At 40.6% G+C, this 19,588-nt stretch overlaps 1 protein-coding gene across 13 annotated transcripts in view; it reads left to right on the top strand.

Moving 5' to 3' along the window:
* Window positions 1–1,074: 1,074 nt before the first annotated feature.
* PCNX1 (pecanex 1) overlaps window positions 1,075–19,588 on the top strand; it is a 184,440-nt gene continuing 165,926 nt past the window's right edge. For 11 of the 13 annotated variants that reach the window (XR_015134089.1, XR_015134088.1, XM_086319972.1 and 8 more), the window contains exon 1: window positions 1,075–1,647. Coding sequence is in view for 11 of the 13 variants with exons in the window: in XM_086319972.1 (XP_086176098.1) it covers window positions 1,495–1,647 (153 nt within the window). In the remaining 2 variants the exon portion in view is untranslated. The remainder of the gene's footprint in view (window positions 1,648–19,588) is intronic. The other 2 variants (XM_086319974.1, XM_086319975.1) reach the window with 2 other exon arrangements.

Raw genomic sequence — 19,588 nt, 5'->3', positions numbered from 1 at the left:
TATGGGGTCGCACAGAGTCGGACACGACTGAAGCGACTTAGCAGCAGCAGCAGCAGCTATGCTCCCCTTACAGGAGTATTGTGAAGGTCAAATGAAATGGGTGTGGAAATGTGTTAACGGGAAAGTGGTATGACTCTGGAGACATTGCAATGGTTTTTCAATCTTCTTAAAACGTCAGCCCCGGTTTCTTTGGACTGTCTTGCTTTTCTCATTAATTACAGTAACTTTAATACAGGAGTAGAGAGTACTTTTATTGCTATCATAAACTCAAACTTTTTTTGAAAATCTCGTTCAATGAGATCAGACACGCCTTACAAATGTTACTCAGAGCCAAGAATGATTCCCATTCTTTACAGTTATAAAAAGAAAAGTACAAGACCCTATTGTGACTTGGGGTGGAGTCACAGTTAATCTTTCAATCCTGTTTAAACTAGCCCATTAAAAAAAACACACACAAAAAACTGCTACAAGTCACAGCACGTTATAAAAATAAAATCACCGTATACAATGCTCAACCTCTCCACCCTATGCTTTCACATCTCTTGCAGCTTCTATTAATTCATCTGTCGTGGGAAGTAGTAAATCTGTTCAGTCCTGGCCGTGGCTATTTTTCTTAGTCAAGGGCCTCTAGCTCGCTTTATGGGCCAACATAGTTCTTGCTCAAATCGGGTGGTTTGTCGTTTTCAACCGTCATCAGCTGTACCTAATTCTTTCGGGCCTTCAATGAGTAGCTCAGATATGAGCCTCTTGTTCCTTAGGTCTTTTCTAAATATCATGAAACGTCAGCTAGGATGCTAACTAGGTTCTAAGGACAAGCTTTCAGGGGGTAAAAGACCGCTTTCTAGAGTGTGAGGAACGGGCCAGGTGCGGGTACCGGGAGCGCACTGGGGTCTGCCACAGCAGGGACTCGCGTTCCCCGGAACCTCGGCAGCCCCCGCCCCCGGCCCGAGCCCGCGACTGCGCGCGCTTCCCCCGGGCACCGGCAGGAGGCGCACCCGCGGGGACCAGCCCAAGGGGCGGAGGGAGAGGAGAGGAGGAGCTGGAAGGGGGCGCGGCTTGCTCCCGGTCCCTCCCGGGCGCCGGGCCTCCTTCTCCGCCGGGCCTAGGGCTGGCTGCCGGCGGGGGTCGCGGCGGCGGCGGCGGCGGCGGCGGCGCTGGTAGGCCGCCGTCGGCGGGGGTCTGGCTCCGGCTCCGGGTGTGAGGAGACAAGATGGCGGCGGCGCTGTGGAGGCCGGTCTCCTCCTCTTCTCCGCTCTCCTCCGCCCCGCCGCTCGCCGCCTCCTCCTCGGTCTCCTCCTCCTCGTTCGCTGCCTCCTCCTCCTCCTCCTGCTGCTGCGGCAGCCCTAGCGACCGCCGAAGCGCCGGCCGGCTCTCCCGGAGCTCCGGAGGGGGATAGACGGGGCAGCTGCGGGCTCCGGCGACCCGGAGGCAGAGCTGGGGCCGGGGCGGGGACGGCGGCGGGGACGGCGGCGGCGGCGGCGGCGCCGGGTGGGGATGGGGTCGCAGACGCTGCAGATCCTCCGGCAGGGGGTGTGGGCCGCGCTCAGCGGGGGCTGGTACTACGACCCGCACCAGGCCACCTTCGTGAACGCGCTGCACCTCTACCTGTGGCTTTTTCTTCTCGGCCTGCCCTTCACCCTCTACATGGTGAGTGTGTGGGGGCGGGGAGGAGGGTGGCTCCTTCCCCTTCTGGCGGGCCGGGTTTCCCGAGTCCGGCGGGCGGTCGCGCCTCCCTGGCTCCGGACCGGGTGTGTGTGTGTGTGTGTACCCTCTTCCCCTCTCCGGCACGCGCACCCCCACCATCCCGCGCCCCTAAGGGCCAGCCGCCCTGCTCTCGCTCCAGCGCGCCCCCTCCCCCGCTCCCCACGCTCCCCTCCCTGGAGGGCTTCCCCCTATTCCAGCGAGCACAGGAAAAGCGGATCGGCAGCGGCCCCCACCTCCCGCCCCCGGGCGCCCAGCCCGTTTACTGGGAAATAGTAGCTTCCTAGGCCCCCTTCTTCGGGGTTCGGGTGGGCTGGGAGGGGGTCCTGATCCTGCCTTCTCCAGCCTTTCCACCCCGCGGGTAAAGCCCAGAGGTGGGGCTCGCGCCTCCGCGTACGGTGGTGGGCGCCCAGCCTTCTGCCCCGGAGGGCCGCTGTGTCCATCCCTCGGCGCGCGCGTACTTATTTGCGCTCCGCGCCTCGGGCGCCGGACAACACCCCCCCCGCCCCCCACACCCGGCACTCCCTTCCCCTCGAGGCGTTCTCGCCTCTCCTCCCTGAGGAGGACCCTCGCTCCAGCTTGTCCGCGTGCGGAGCCCTCGGAGCCGGGCGAGGGGGGAGAATGTGTGCCGCTCCGTGTGGTATGCATCAGTGGGGCGCCCGGGCTCCTCTCAACTCGCTTCGACGCGGTGGTTGAAAATCTGGCTCTCACCCTTCCTGCCTCGCAGAATCCCGTTTTTGCTTACCATTGGTTCTTTTCTGTTCAGCTCCGTGGTCAGTGGTGGTTATTTCCAGGCCAGCGTTCGGGGGAGGGAGCGGGGGAGATACGGGGATTCTGGCTGGCATTTCAGCAGATTTGTTTGGGTTGGTTCAAGGCCTTGTACTGATAGGAAAAGGAAAGCGCTGCCTGTTGCTGAATTCAGGACGATCAGTCTCTCCTAACGATCTAGGTTTTTTAAGCTATATTTTAGCCGAAAGTTTTCTTAAAGAAAAAAACAAAAAACAGTAGGTTAGGGTGGGGCATTAGGGAGACTAAAGGGGAAGAGAGGTGATACTTGAGCTTCAGTTAAAATCTTAAAGTAACCAGAAGGGAGGAAAGACTGGTAACTTTTTATTTTAGGAGAATGTCTTTGAAAACATTTCTGCCAAGTTTGTGGTTCTTCATGAAGCTGTAGTAAGGGCGCTGGATTAGAAAATCTGGGCGTATGACTACACCAAGTGTTAAAGGTGAGGATACCCAATTCTTTCCTAAGTGAAGCTCGTTTACCGCAGTTGGCAGAAAAAGTGGAGGAAGATGAGCTAGATTATTCACATTCTCAAGCGATTTTTAATTGAATTGGAAGGGAGGGGAAAGCCGTTTTAAGAAAAAATGCTGAGTTACTGATGGCTTATTTTTTGAAGGGACTGTTCAGTCTTGTCGCTTTCAGAAAATTTATCACAAAGTGTTATAATTTTCAATTAATTCTGGCCCGGAATGTTAGTTCTATTTGCACTTCTCTATCTTCCAGGAATATGACATCATTAATGAACAGGTTAATTACTTTGGGTGTAAGAATCCTCAGGATGTCACAGAGCTTTTCATGCAGTTTTCTTTTATGTCCAGGAGAATTGTTCTCCAGATACAAGGATTAGTTGCTGTGTTTCCATGTTATCATGGGACCTGTGTTAGTGCCTAAGACTGTTTAATTAACAAGCACTACTAAAGGAAATTTAGAACAAATGTAAAGCTGATGCATTGAGTTTACTGTTTCATTTTGGGAGTTTATTCAGTTAAATTTAATTCACAAATACCTGAACGTCTGATGTGTGCTAGGCAATTTGCTGGGTTCTGGGAAAGTAAAACTGCTTTTCTGACTTTGTTGTTTAAGTTAATGGCAACTCTACTCTTCCTCAACTTTTAAGAAGCTTTCCTTGATTCTTCTCTTCATTTCTCTTCACATCCAGTTCATCAACCAATCTTGTGAGTTCTCTCTTTAAAACCTAACTAGAATCCAGCTAATCTTTGTCACCACCCTCTAATGAGAGTCACTGCTTCCATTCTTTATTCTCTGTTCTTCATAGAGATGTCTGAATGATCCCTTAAAACACAGGTCAGTTCATGGCATTCTGCTCTCAAAGCCACCCCTTCCACGTGTTTCCCCTGCCCCCACTTAATTTGCCTTCTCACAGTTTTCCTTGCACAACAACTGTGTCCCTGCCTCAGGGCCTTTGTACTTGCTGTTCTCCTGTCTGGATGACTCCTCTCCTCCAGATATCTGTGTGACTTATGTGCTGCCTTAATTTCAGGCTTTAGGTATATGTGAGTATTTCCTTGATAACCTATGTAAATAGGAACTTCCCAGCTCCTGCAATACTTTCTAGCTCTCCTACCCTCCTTTATTTAAGAGCACTTATTACAAATTGGTTATGTGTTTATTAATTACCCTTTAGAATGTAAGCTCTGAGAGGTAGAGAGCTTATTTATTGCTGTATTGTCAAGACCTAGATCAGTGCCAAGCACATAATAAGTACTCAGATATTAGTGAATAATTACAAGTTAACAAAATACAGCTTTTGCCTTTGAGGAACTTTAAGTCTAGCTTGGGGATAATGAACAACTACAGGCATTAGAACTGTTGTGAAAAGGTCAGTGCAGATGGCCCTGAGCTTTTTGATTGATCATGATCTAGGGGCAGTTGGCAAAGAATATTAGTAAACTTTTTAGGAAGCGTTCTAGTACTATAGTATTGAGGTAGATAGATTAACGTATACATTGGAACCAAAATCCAGCATTCCATGTTAAAATCTCAGGCAGTTACAGATTATTTGTATGCTCTTCCGATAATAATTATGAGTGATAATGACTAGTAAGTATGTGTATACGTTCTTTATCCCAAACCCCATTTTACTGATGAGGACACCACTTAGTGACAGGTTCCAGTGGACTTTTGAAGCCATTTTGCAGGCAGCTGTACCCGACTCCCCTTTTGTTTTTAAAGATCTCTTTGAAGAAGTTTATATTGAGTTAGGAAGAGTCTTAATGGCTTTTTGTATAGGAGTCACTTTTTTTTGTTTTTAATGAGTAGTGTTTGTGGATACTTTGAAAGGTGGATTTTGTAGTTTCTGCAATTATAAAATTTTTAAGTAGTGAAAATCAAGAAGTAACTTTTCCTTATTTTCATTGTCATTCGGTTTGCCTTAAGGCACTCACCCCATTTTATCTTGTTATAATTATGTGTGTACATGGTATGTCACACATGGTGAGGTTTGTGGGTGTGAGCTTTGTGGCATTTTCATGTGATGGAAAGCAGACTGGAGTTGGTGTTATCTTGATTTTTGAGCCTTGGCTCTGTTATTGATTAGGTGCCCTTTAAACCAGACTCTCCACCTTTTTGAACTTTGATTTACTCACTTGTGAGATATTTCATGGGTATTTTGTCAGACAATATTTACGAAAAAGAGGAAATTATTCACCTTCAGAGCGAATGTCAGTCATTTGAAAGAACTGATTAGAAAGAATCATTCAAAAAAATAATTAGAAGAGTATTTCCTCTATAATGTATGACTAGAGGAGATTAGACAGTAAGTCAAACCATTATCTTCACATGTTGTTGCTCAATGTAATGTTCTCTTTTATAAAGAGTTATATCCTTAGGTAACAAACCATTAACAATAGACTCTCTTTACATAAGTGGTTCTCAGACTCTACTTGACATCAGAATCACTTTATTCAGTTTTTCAACTGTGTCCAACTCTGCGACCCCATGGACTGTAGCACGCCAGGATTCCCTGTCTTTCACAATGTCCCGGAGTTTACTCAAACTCATATCCACTGAGTTAGTGTCCTCTGGTGCCATCCAACCATCTTGTCCTGTGTCGCCTCTTTCTCCTGTCCTCAATCTTTCCCAGCATCAGGGTCTTTTCCAGTGAGTTTGCTCTTCACATCAGGTGGCCAAAGGATTGGAGCTTCAGCATCAGTCAGTCCTTCCAGTGAATATTCTGGGTGGATTTCCTTCAGGATTGACTGATCTCCTTGCTGACCACGGGATTCTCAAGAATGGAAACAGTGACAGATTTTACTTTATTGGGCTCCAAAATCATTTTGAACGGTGATTGCAGCATCACCTGGACAAGTTAAAAATGTGCACCTTCTGATGTGGGTGATCTGGAGTGTGACCTATTAATTGTATTTTGTAAACACTCTGGGTCAGTATAGAGAACTTGATCAGTATGACTCTGATACCCAGCCCCTGACTTATATCTGGCTGCTTACCCAACATAATTTGGCCATGGCACAGGGATGTCTAAAACCTTTCTAGATTCCCTATTAACCACCCCCACCATCAAAAAAATGTTTTATTTTTGTCCTCTTAGTGACACCATCTTGTCTCTAGTAGCTCATACCATCCCCCTGTTTCTTGCCTTATGAGCAAATCTTAACCGATTCTAGTGACAGAGCTTCTGAGAGCTCCTTTCCACTTCCTAGTTCATACTGTTTTTTGTCTGCACTACTACCTTGGCTTCTTTACAACTCTTTTTCCACAGAGTGAGAGGTGACAATCAGTTTGTGTCATTCCCCTTTTATATAATATCCTTCAATTTTTTTTTTTTTTGCACTTAAAGTCCATCATCTTTACTGAGGCCTCACCAAAGCCAGTTCCATCTTTGTCTACAGTTTGTATAGTTTTTCACTGTGCCGTGGTCACGCTGGCCACCTTTCTGTTACTTCAGCCTACTGAGCCTGCTCCTCCGGTGGGGCGTTTGCACATGCTGTGTGTTCTGAAGGGATACATTTCCCTCCAGCTCTCTGCAAGGCTGCTTGCTGCTGGGGCTTTACGGCTGGTCTTAAAAGTCACCTCAGAGGCCTAGTCTGGTACGCAGAAACAGCTTCTCTTTTCCATGATTCCTTCCCATAACTTTCTTCTGCAGTGCTTATCAGAAACACGTTTATGTCTTTGCTTGCTTGTTTGCTGTCTAACTTTCTCTCCTACCCACTGCCTTGAAAGTCACTTGAGGACAGAGGTTGTGTCTCACTCATTTGGCAGTGTATCTCCAGTGCCTTCTCTTGTGTTTGGCTTATATTAGGTTCTAAATAAATATTATATTATATTATTATATATGTGAACCTTCTTTAGACTTAACACCTTCACTGACTGAATAGCTGGATGTGGAGTGTACTGTGGTAGACTGTGTGATATGGTAGAGTTACATCTTACTGGGGGTTAGGTTCAATATCAGTATTCATGATGAAAATAAAATAGAGAAATATTCAAAAAATCAAATACAGAATGACTTGAAAAACCGTTGTCACTAAAAATGCAGCATATATTTTTTAATGTATAAACTTTGTGCCATTATACATACATATACAAATATACACACTGTATACACAGTAATATATACTGTATTAAACTTATGGAGAGATTATATTCAGAAACTAACCCCTTCATATAAAATATATGAAGGCTTCAACTTTTTCCTCCTGGTTATCTTATTGTTATTTTCTCTCTGTAGCTGATCTTTATCATGTACTAAATAATAAATTCCTTATTAGTGAGTAATTCTCTGAGGCTGTCAAGTCATTCTTTCCTAAAGATTTAAAAATATTTTAAAGATCAATGTAAATGAGATTTAGTTATGATGACTAAAACTGACGTTTCTATATTTTATAATTTATATTTCTTAACATGTTTTCCTTCAATTAGGAAGGTTATCATATATTAGCAATTAAACATGATTATTAGTATTAGAGTATTATTAGATTATTAGTATCTGTATCCTTTCAGTTCAGTTCAGTTGCTCAGTTGTGTCCGACTCTTTGCGACCCCATGGACTGCAGCACGCCAGGCCTCCCTGTGCATCATCACCAACTCCCGGAGTTTACCTAAACTCTTTAGGATAAGTTTAATGGCCAGTGGATGATCTGTTTTGACCTATATTATCTCTGTTATATACCCTAAATAAATTAAGGGGTACATTGTCCAAAGATGGTTTACAAATGGAAGTTTTGAAGAAAGGATTCATTTTATCAGATTGTAAAAAAACTTGTGAATTTATCAAAGCAGTTGATCCCTGGAATGTTTTAGTGTCTTTTGTTAATGTCTTTTTGCTATTTGAGAAGTTATTCCAAGTTGTAAAATGATTTGGCAATTAGAAAACTAGGAAGGTTTCCTTTTTTTTTCAAGCCTTTGAATACACAGATTTAATAAGCAGGTAGCTTGCTTTCTGTAGCTGACTTTACTTTCAGTAAGTTTTTCCAACATTGTTTTTTTAAGGATTTTGAGACATACAGAAAAATCAAAAGAATTGTATCCACCACCTGGGTTCTACTATTTTAAAAAATTCCATTTCTGCCTCTGAATTCCTCTACCTGTCAAGACCTTCCCCCCCACTTTTTAAGGGGGTGCATGTGAAGTAAGTTACAGACATTAATACAGATCCCCCCCCCAAATACTTCAGCACTCATACCATTAGATAGAGTTCTAAAACTGAGCCATTGGATGAGTTTTGGTAAATGACTTTGCACCTGTGTAGTGCAGGCCCATCACGTTGAAGAACATTAGCATCACCCCAGAAGGTTCCCGCTTGCCCTTTCCAGTCAGTTCTGTCACCCCCGTTCTGATGGTTTTTCTTTCATAAGTGAGTTTGGAACTTCATATAAATGGAGTCGTGTAGCGTGTACTTGTGTAAGTCTTTTCACTCAGCAAAGTGTTGAAGAGAGTCATCCCGGTTGTGTGCATTGGTAGCTTGTTCCTTTATTGCTGAGCAGTATTCCTTTGTGTGAATACGCTCTAGTCTGTTCATCTTTATCCGCTTTCCTGGATATGAGGAGGGCCTCTTTCCAGTTTTTGGCTGTTTTATAAAGGGTGGTACTCCAGCATGAGAGTTAGTTTTAATAGAACTGAAAGAAGTTGGAAAACTTTATTGACTATCAAGAATGCTTTCTCTTCCCAAGTAAGACCCAAGTTTTAATTTAAAATAGCGTAGTGATAATTGCATATTTCAGCCTTCATTTCACTTTTGTTGTTTAGTTCCTAAGTCATGTCCTACTCTCTGAGACCCTATGGACTGCGGCATGCCAGGCTTCCCTGTCCTTCACTATCTCCTGGAGTTTGCTCAAACTCACATCCATTGAGTCTGGGATGCCATCCAACCATTTCACTTTTAGTAGTCTTTAATGCTGTACTTTTATTTGCTCAGTATTTAGATTTTTGTTTTGTCAGTGCAATAGAACCTTTTTGTTCACATGTAAATATATATGTATGACAATCAGAAATTAAAAGTAAAAAGAAAATAAAAACCATCTGTAATCCCTTTCAGATAGGCTGTTATAACAACCAAAATGTATTTGGAATATATAAATACGTATGTATTATGCTTCCTCCTTACAAAAACGGGCTCATAAATTTGTAGTTTTGAAGCCTCTTGTTTTCACTTGACTATAAATTGTGAATGTTTTCCTGTGGGGGGTAAAGCAGTTTTAATCACTCTGTAGTGAACTATAGCACGGATGTGTTACAGTGTGTTTGACAGTTTTCCCATTGCTGTAGTTCTTAGCTATTTAGAAAACACTAGGGTAAATATTCTTAGAGGTAAATCTTTAAATTAGTCTTTGGTATAAATCCTTAGAAGTGGCTTATTAAAGTATATGCATATTTTTCTTTGATAAATAATTCACTTTTATTGAATGACTATAATGAAAAAAAAAAAGATGAGAGCGTGAAATAACAGCATAAGATCACTGAGAAGGCAAAATCGATTTGTGGTCCAGGGAGCACAGGTAGTAAGTGATTATCCTCAGGAGGAGGAAAGGACAAATGCTGACCGCAAAAGGGATCAGCCATTGGTGGTAATTAGTTGAGGTAGATCTTCTATGGTTTATGTAACCTCTTAAAGTACAGAGTGTTTTATGTTGAGAGTGAACAGAAGGTGAGGAGCGTATTCAAGGTTTGAGGAGGATCTCCAGAAGATGAAATGCTATCCTTATTTTCATGGAGGGAAAAATGTGTAGCAGAGATGGTAGAATTACTGGTCAGTTTCGAGGGTTCCTTTGAGGTTGGAGAACATGAGTTCAGAGTTGTTTGAAGAGGAATGCTCAAGAGAGAAATTGCAAGTAATCTTTACTTGGAGTTATCAGTGATAGAGGACAATCCAGGCCACAGGGTAGAAGATCTGGGGAGAAAATACAGTTCATCAAGAGAAGGGGCTTGGTTAGAACGCCAGAGCCCAAGAGCAGTTAAAAATCAGCAAAGGAAGCAAGAAGGCAGAAGGAAAATGAAGAGAGGAACCTATAGCAGAAGCCAAGAAAAAAATTTTTGAAAAGAAGAAAATGGTCAAAAATGCCAATGGTCAAAGAAAATGGTCAAAAATTGGTCTCCTGACAGGTAGTATTAATTTAATTTTCATCAGCAGTATTGAGAGTACTTGTCTTCCCACCTCTATTCAACATTTTGCAAAAAAAAGTGTTATTGTCATAAATTTCTTTGTCAGTGGAATGTTGAATAAACCATTTACGTAATTTTCTGTTTGGGGTAATAGAATTTCTCATAAAGTACTTTTTAATACAATTTTTTTTTTTTAGTCCAAACTAAAGATGTTTACTGCACTAATATATGGCACAAAACAATTTTTATTGGATTTTTCCTTTTCTCTGTACTCGGATAATTTCCACAGTAGGTAATTGTTAAACAAGCAGAAATGTTTTGAGAGGAAGTTGATTGCTTCTTTCTGTTATTTTATCCGAGTTAAATCAAATGGTTTTCCTGTATCTCTGTGCATACCTGGGGAGGCAGAGAATTATTTTGTAGGTGAGCTAGGACTCCTGGGTTAACAGGGTAGTCACACTAGGATAGCTAGAGTGGTGGTATGGAAAAGGGCAGATTACAGCAAATATTCTGTAGATTTTACTATACTGTTAACTTCTTTAGCAGATGAATTGCTGATGAATTTTACCAAACCACATTGGAATAGTTACTGCTTCTGATTCCTCTGCTTGTCACCCTAAAAGTTGATTAAATGCTTTCTTTGCTAGAATGATAAAACAGTTCATTCTTTCTTTCCTTCCTTTATCTTCAGAACCTTAGGAGTTGCATGTTTTATAACTTGTACCATGGGTACTAGTCTCTGTTGCTTAATGTTATGGTAAGAAAGAAAAGAAAACTTAGCGGAAAGCAAGCCATTTCCTTTTGAGGTTTTAAGGGGAAAAGAAGTCCTATTTGTAGAGCTTAGTACAAACCAAATAAGAGCCCTGAGTGCCAACTGCCCTGAGAATAGGCAGGAATATTAGTCACAAATTGGAGAAGTTTGAATTGTGTATCTGGCTGTTTTCCTAATCCTCCTCACTCCTTGAATGTTGTCTAGACATAAACTGAACAGATTCAAGCACTGTAGTTATCATCTTGAAAACTTTGTATTTTGAAATAGTTTTAGCTTTACAGAAAAGTTGGCAAAAACAGTAAAGAGAGTTGTTACATACCCTTTGTCCAGCTTCCTCTAATATTAAAATTGTACATAGCCATGGTGCATTTGTCAAAATGGAGAAATTATCATTGGTATGTGTAGTACTATTAATGAATCATGGACATTATTTGGATTTCACCAGTTTTTCCATTAACGTCCCTTTTCTGTTTCAGGATCCAGCCTAGGATTCTATATTGCATTTGTATCATTTTCTTTAATATGGCTTTCTTTCTGTTTTCTCTCGCCATTCCTCTATTCTTTGAGGAATTTTACAGTTTATAACAATCAAATTGTCTTAAAAGAAAAATTAGTAAAAGTTTTTATGTCTGTGCTAGGTACATTTTAGATGGACAGAAGAGTATTTTGAATGATTTTTAAATCATGCATTGACCATTGACCTATGTGAGGCTATTTTTAATTGAAATATTTTATATATGGTATGAAATAATTCTAAAGATGAAAAAGATTTGAGACCCCATTCACACAAAACGGACACTGGTGTCCATTTAATCTGTTTCCCTAATTTATAAATTAGAAGCAGTGGGACAAATGCACAACCATGTTCCGCAGTAGATTGTGAGTAATCTCCTCTGTGTCATAAAGTGTTCAGGAATTGGAAGGAGGATGCATCATTTCCTAGAAGGCTTTATGCAGAGAGTTTATACATTCACAGCCTTAACTATATGCTGGGCCCTGTGTTAGGCCTTATGGTGGGGGACCTTTATGAAGTTTATTTCTGCTGAAACATCATTGCCCATAGTCTTGCCACCAGGCAAATGAATCTTCGCTCTGTGGAAAAGACTTTTTAGTGAAAGAATACCTGTTCTTGGGTGTAATGGTTTGCTCTGCTGTCAGGTTTTTTATTGTAATATATCCAGCCTATTAAGGCTTTCTTAAGCTTTGTTTAATCATTCAAAGTTACAGTTCCTAGAATTTATAAAACTTAACATGCTATCTAATATGGGTAGTGTTTTGTTGCTTTGCCTTTGATTTGGTAATCTTACACAACTACCGACAAATGTTCATAGCATCGTTTTTGTTCACATCATAACGCAGTGTCAGTGTTGCTCAGACTTTCATTGTGGATCTGTCTTGGCTTTCTTTCTTGTTAAAGAATATCTGTAGGTAAACTACTGAAAGTCAAAGTAACTAAAATCACAGAAATGCACCACATAGCTCTTCACACTGTTGTAGGCATTGGCAGGTGGCTTTTAGTTAATCATAACTTTATATATTTTTGCTGACTAGTCGGGTGAGAATTAGAATTCTCCACGGGATGATTTTAAGCTACCTGCCCTCCACTCCCCTGCTCATTCTGAGTACCTGCTCATCTCTTTTCCTTCTCTAACAAAATGCATGTCATAACACAGGAGTGGGGCTGATGTTGAGCTACTCCTGAGTCAGCCTTCTTTGTTTTGTTTTTAAAGGAAGTTACTCAGCAGCTTTAGAAGATTATTAGGAATTCTTTTTATTTTCCTGACTAATGTTTGTCATGACACCCCACTTGAGAATTGCTGGCCTGCCCTATGACTCAGGCTTCTACACAAGGGATAACACAGAGCTGCCTTTACTTTTCCTCTTTAAAAAAAAAAGCTCACCATGTGATAGCTGGGGATTAATGTACCTGCATTCTTATTGTGCTTTACTCCAATAAATCACTGTCTAGGGGAATTTCCAGATATGTGTATTTTGGAAAGCCACTCTACCTAGATGTACCAACAGAAAAAGCCTGTAGATGATTGCTCGTGAACACCTCCTGCCAACAGTCACTACCTGGGCAGCGTTAGCCTACTATTCGTGACTGTCTGAAAACGCCTTGTTGATTCCTGCTGAGGTTGCTGCTTTAAGTCAGCGCCTTTTTTCCAGCAGTGAGTGAATTACTGAATAATTTTGATTCTGGCTGAAATAGAGGCTTCTATGGTACTGATAATAGTAACACTTATATGGTGCTTTTTACCCGTTATAATCCTTGAGCGCGTTTCACCCTCTAGTTAAAAAACCGTTAGGTTTTTATCATGAAAATAATATTAGTTATAGAAATTGTTCCAGGTAGTACTCAAGTATATAGAGTCCAAAATAAAAGTACATATAGTCCAAAGTAAGGGTTCAAAGTAAAAGCAAACGCTGCTGTGGCAATACTGTGGTACACATTTGTATATTTAAGGTTTTAGTTGTGGAAATTTTACAGCATAAGTCTCTAGAAAAATTGCTGGGTCAAAGTATGTACATTTCAAATTAAACTAGATGTCCGATTATACCTCAGAAAATGTTACACCAGTTTATATTCTCAATAGTGTATGTGAAAGGACTTACTGCTCTTTGTTTTCACCAACATTATTAGTCTTTTTTGATGTTTTGATTTTGTAAAATGGCATCATGTTTTAATTTGCATTTCCTTATTAATAGGTTCTTTGAATATCTGTTTATAGGTTTAGTAGACATTTATATCTCTTTTCTTGCAGCTATCTGTTGTGTCCTTTATCCTTTTTTGTAAGTCATGTTCTTTTTTTGGTCAAATAATCCTTTATTATTTTAGTCATGTTCTTTCTAAGTGGTTTTGAGAGCCCTTTGTATATATAGAAATTAGCTCTTTATTATGTATTAAAAATTTCCCCTAATACATCTTTTATCTGTATGATTGAGTTTTTTGAGCATATAAATTTAACATTTGTAGTAGTCACATTTGCAACTTTTCTTCATGTGATAAAGACCTTCCCTGTTAACAATTTGTTAAAAAAAAATTCATGTTTTTGTCTAATAATTTTTAAATTTAAAAATAAATTTGCCTGGTTAAAAAAGAAACTCTTAAGTCACCCTTTTGTATCTGCCACCATCTTCCCAGTTTTCACCTGCACTGCCTCCCATAAGAAACCACTGTGAGTAGTTTCTTCTGAATCCCATTACAGCATATGGATTCGAATTCAAACGTCTGTCTCCCTCTCCTATCACTCCACTCTATATATTGCCTCCCTTCCCTTAATAGATCTTACACATCTGTGCGTCAGTACCAAAAGGGCTTTTCAGTTTTTTATTTAAATTAACATACAGCATTATACTAATTTCAGGTGTGCAGCATAATGTTTGAATATTTGTGAATATATTGTGAAGTGATCACCACAGTAAGGCTAGTTAACATCTTTTACCATATGTAGTTAGAAATTTTTTTTTCTAGTGATGACAACATTTAAGATTTACTCTCCTAGGAACTTTCAAATACGTGATAACGGTAATATTAACTGTAATCACCTGTCATTATATCCTTATGATATTTTATAGCTGGAAAATTGTACCTTTTGATCCCTTTCACCCATTTGAGCCACTGTCTACCCCCACCTCTGGCAACCATCAAATCTATTCACTATATCTGTGATCTGTTTTTGTTTTGCTTTGTTTTTAGACCATATATGAGATTGTACAGTATTTGTCTTTCTCTTTCTGATTTATTGTCTTTAGCATTTTGCCATCAAGGTCTATCCATGTTGTTTCAGATGACAAATTTCCTTCTTTTTTAAGGCTGACTAGTATTTTATTATATATATATATACACACACACACCCACACACACCACATTTTCTTTATCCATTCATCCAGTGATGGACATTTAGGTTGCTTTCATGAATTGGGCGTTATAAATAATGCTGCAGTGAACATGCAAATGCATATATCTTTTTCAGTTAATATTTTTGTTTTCTTCAGATAAATACATAGAAGTGAAATTACTGGATCATATGGTGGTTCTGTTTTTAAGTTTTGGAGGCACCTCTGTGTACTGTTTTCCATAGTGACTGTAACAGTTTATGTTCTCTTCAGCAGTGCTCAAGGGTTCCCTTTTCTCCACATCCTTGTTAACACTTGCTATTTATTGTCTTTTTGATAATAGCCATTTCTGAAAGTGTGAGGTGATATCTCATTGTAGTTTTGATTTACATTTCCCTGCTGATTAGTGATATTGAACACCTCATATTGAGTATGAAAATGTACTTGTTGGCCATCTAGATGTCTTTGAAAAAGTGTCTTTTCAGACTCATTTTTACATTGAAAAAAAAATTTTTTTTTTTGCTGTCATATGAGTTCCTTGTATGTTTTGAATATTAATTCCTTACCAGACATGATTTGTAAATATTTTCTTTTTGTTGATGATTTCCTTTGCTGTGCAGAAGTGTTAGTTCGATGTAACCCCACTTTTTTTTTTTTTTTTGGTTTTGTTGCCTTTGTTTTCCATATCAAACACAAAATATCACTAAGATCTATGTCAGGGAGCTTAACCTTTGTTTTTTTCCTAAGAGTTTTATGGTTTCAGATCTTATGTGCAAGTCTTTAATCCATTATGAGGTAGTTTTTTTGTGTGGTGTAAGGTAGCAGTCCAGTTTCATTCTTCTCCATGTGGTTGTCCAGTTTTCCAACACCATTTATTGAAGAGACTGTTCTTTCCTCATTGTCTGTTCTTAGCTTCTTCATTGTAAAATTAATTGGCCATAAAAGTGTGGGCTTATTTTGGTGCTCTGTTCTGTTCCATTGATTAACGTGTCTGTTTTTATACCAATACCATACTGTTTTGATTACTTTAGCTTTGTAATATAGTTTGGAAGCAAGTTTTGCCTGCATAGTGATGCCTCCAGCTTTGTTTGTCTTTCTTAAGATTGCTTTGGCTATGTTAAGATTGCTTTGGCTATTTGGAGTCCCTTTTGATTCCAGATCAATTTTAGGATTGTTCTATTTCTGTGAAAAATGCCATTGGAATTTTGTTAGGGATCGCTTTGATTCTTTAGGTTGCTTTAGGTAGTATGAGCATTTTAACAATATTCTTTAATCCATAAGCATGAACTCGCTTCCCATTTATTTGTGTCATCCTCACTTCTGTTCTCAGTGTCTTGTAGTTTTCAGTGTGCAGGTCTTTCTTTCCCCTTGTTGAATTTATTCTTAGGTATTTTATTCTGTTGATGTAGTTGTAAATAGAACTGCTCTCGCTAGTAATTCTAATAATGTTTTGAATAAAAGTGGTGAGAGTGGACATCCTTCTCTTGATCTTAGTGGAAAAGCTTTCAGCTTTTGATGATGTTAACTGTGGGCTTATCATATATGATCTTTATTATGTTGAGGTACATTCCCTCTATACCCACTTTGTTGAATGCTTTTGTCATAAATGAGTGTTTTGTCAAATGCTATTTTTGCATCTATTCAGATGATTATATGATTTTTTACCCTTCATTTTGTAAATGTGTAATATATTGATCTGCAGATGTGGAAACATCCTTGCATTTCTATAATAAATTCCACTCATGGTGTATCATCCTTTTAGTGTCTTACTGGATTTGGTTTGCTAATATCTTGTTGAGGATTTTTGCATCTGTGTTCATTTGCCTATAATTTTCTGTCCTTCTGGTGTCTGGTATCAGGGTAGTGCTTGGCTTCCCAGGTGGCACTAGTGGTCAAGAAGCCACCTGTCACTGCAGGAAACGTAAGAGATGCAGGATCAATCCCTGGGTCAGGAAGATCCCTTGCAGGAGGGCACAGCAGCCCACTCCAGCATTCTTGCCTGGAGAATCGCATGGATGTAGGATCCTGGCAGGCCATAGTGTTGCAAAGAGTTGGACACGACTGAAGCGACGTGCAGTGCACAACGCTGGCCTCATAAAGTGAGTTTGGAAGTATTCCTTCATCTTGTGTGTTTTCGAAGAGTTTGAGAAAGATTGGTATTAATTTTCTAAATGTTTGGTAGAATTCACCAGGGAAGCTGTCTGGTCCTGAACTTTTGCTGGGCTCAGTTGTTTTTTGTTTTAGTTGCATAGTATTCTGTTGCATGGGTATATTATTGATCATGTTCCCTGCTGATAGATATTTGTTTGTAGCCTTTTGCTAGCATAAACCATGCTGCAGTGAATAATTTGCGCAGATGTTATCTTACATGTGTCTAGATACAACGTTAAGATATTTATCCTAGATGTGAGATTGGTTGGTCAAAGGGATGACTGCTTTTGTCCTTTCCAAAGATAGCGCTAAGTTGCCCTCCAGGGGTTTACTTATCACTTTCCATGCCTGCGGGCAGTGTATTGGAGTGCCTGTTTGTGCTCCTGTGTGCCACAGCTTCACATAGTTTTGGGATTTTCATAGGTAAAAAGTAGTATCCTAGAATAGTTTTAATTGACATTTCTCCCATTTTGGGGTTGAGCATCTTTTCATAAGCTTATGGAATGAGGTTCGTGACATTGTACAGGAGACAGGGATCGAGACCATTCCCATAGAAAAGAAATGCAAAAAATCAAAATGGCTGTCTGGGGAGGCCTTACAAATAGCTGTGAAAAGAAGAGAAGCGAAAAGCAAAGGAGAAAAGGAAAGATATAAACATCTGAATGCAGAGTTCCAAAGAATAGCAAGGAGAGATAAGAAAGCCTTCTTCAGCAATCAATGCAAAGAAATAGAGGAAAACAACAGAATGGGAAAGACTAGGGATCTCTTCAAGAAGATCAGAGATACCAAAGGAACATTTCATGCAAAGATGAGCTCAATAAAGGACAGAAATGGTATGGACCTAACAGAAGCAGAAGATATTAAGAAGAGATGGCAAGAATACACAGAAGAACTGTACAAAAAAGATCTTCATGACCCAGATAATCACGATGGCGTGATCACTGACCTAGAGCCAGACATCCTGGAATGTGAAGTCAAGTGGGCCTTAGAAAGCATCACTACGAACAAAGCTAGTGGAGGTGATGGAATTCCAGTTGAGCTATTCCAAATCCTGAAAGATGATGCTGTGAAAGTGCTGCACTCAATATGCCAGCAAATTTGGAAAACTCAGCAGTGGCCACAGGACTGGAAAAGGTCAGTTTTCATTCCAATCCCAAAGAAAGGCAGTGCCAAAGAATGCTCAAACTACCACACAATTGCACTCATCTCACACGCTAGTAGAGTAATGCTCAAAATTCTCCAAGCCAGGCTTCAGCAATCTGTGAACCATGAACTTCCTGATGTGCAAGCTGGTTTTAGAAAAGGCAGAGGAACCAGAGATCAAATTGCCAACATCCGCTGGATCATGGAAAAAGCAAGAGAGTTCCAGAAAAACATCTATTTCTGCTTTATTGACTATGCCAAAGCCTTTGACTGTGTGGATCACAATAAACTGTGGAAAATTCTGAAAGAGATGGGAATACCAGGCCACCTGATCTGCCTCTTGAGAAATTTGTATGCAGGTCAGGAAGCAGCAGTTAGAACTGGACATGGAACAACAGACTGGTTCCAAATAGGAAAAGGAGTTCATCAAGGCTATATATTGTCACCCTGTTTATTTAACTTATATGCAGAGTACATCATGAGAAATGCTGGACTGGAAGAAACACAAACTGGACCAAGATTGCTGGGAGAAATATCAATAACCTCAGATATGCAGATGACACCACCCTTATGGCAGAAAGTGAAGAGGAACTAAAAAGCCTCTTGATGAAGGTGAAAGAGGAGAGTGAAAAAGTTGGCTTAAAGCTCAACATTCAGAAAACAAAGATCACGGCATCCAGTCCCACCACTTCATGGGAAATAGATGGGGAAACAGTGGAACCAGTGTCAGACTTTATTTTTCTGGGCTCCAAAATCACTACAGATGGTGACTGCAGCCATGAAATTAAAAGACGCTTACTCCTCGGAAGGAAAGTTATGACCAACCTAGATAGCATATTCAAAAGCAGAGACATTACTTTGCTAACAAAGGTTCATCTAGTCAAGGCTATGGTTTTTCCTGTGGTCATGTATGGATGTGAGAGTTGGACTGTGAAGAAGGCTGAGCGCCGAAGAATTGATGCTTTTGAACTGTGGTGTTGGAGAAGACTCTTGAGGGTCCCTTGGACTGCAAGGAGATCCAACCAGTCCATTCTGAAGGAGATCAGCCCTGGGATTTCTTTGGAGGGAATGATGCTAAAGCTGAAACTCCAGTACTTTGGCCACCTCATGCGAAGAGTTGACTCATTGGAAGAGACTCTGATGCTGGGAGGGATTGGGGGCAGGAGGAGAAAGGGACGACAGAGGATGAGACAGCTGGATGGCATCACTGTCTTGATGGACATGAGTTTGAGTGAACTCTGGGAGTTGGTGATGGACAGAGGGAGGCCTGGTGTGCTGCGATTCATGGGGTCACAAAGAGTCGGACACGACTGAACGACTGAACTGAACTGAACTGATCTTTAGGACTGACTGGTTTGATCTCCTTGCAGTCCAAGGGACTGTCAAAAGTCTTCTCCAGCACCACAGTTCAAAAGCATCAATTCTTCAGTGCTCTGTCTTTTTTATGGTCCAGGTCTCACATCCGTACACGATTACTGGTAAAGCCATAGCTTTGACTATATGGACCTTTGTCGCTACATTGTCCAAATATTATTAACAACATTGAATAGTTGTTTTATTATATGCCCATGCACTATCTCCTTTCAAGTTTTCTCACTTAATACTTATTGTAGCTCTGT

Source organism: Bos grunniens, chromosome 10 (genome assembly GCF_055505025.1).
Source record: "Bos grunniens cultivar Pamir isolate PY7600 chromosome 10, Bosgru_T2T1.0, whole genome shotgun sequence".
Classification (NCBI taxonomy): Eukaryota; Metazoa; Chordata; class Mammalia; order Artiodactyla; family Bovidae; genus Bos; species Bos grunniens.
The sequence above is the reverse complement of the archived record's forward strand: the minus strand, read 5'-3'. Positions and strand labels throughout refer to the sequence as shown.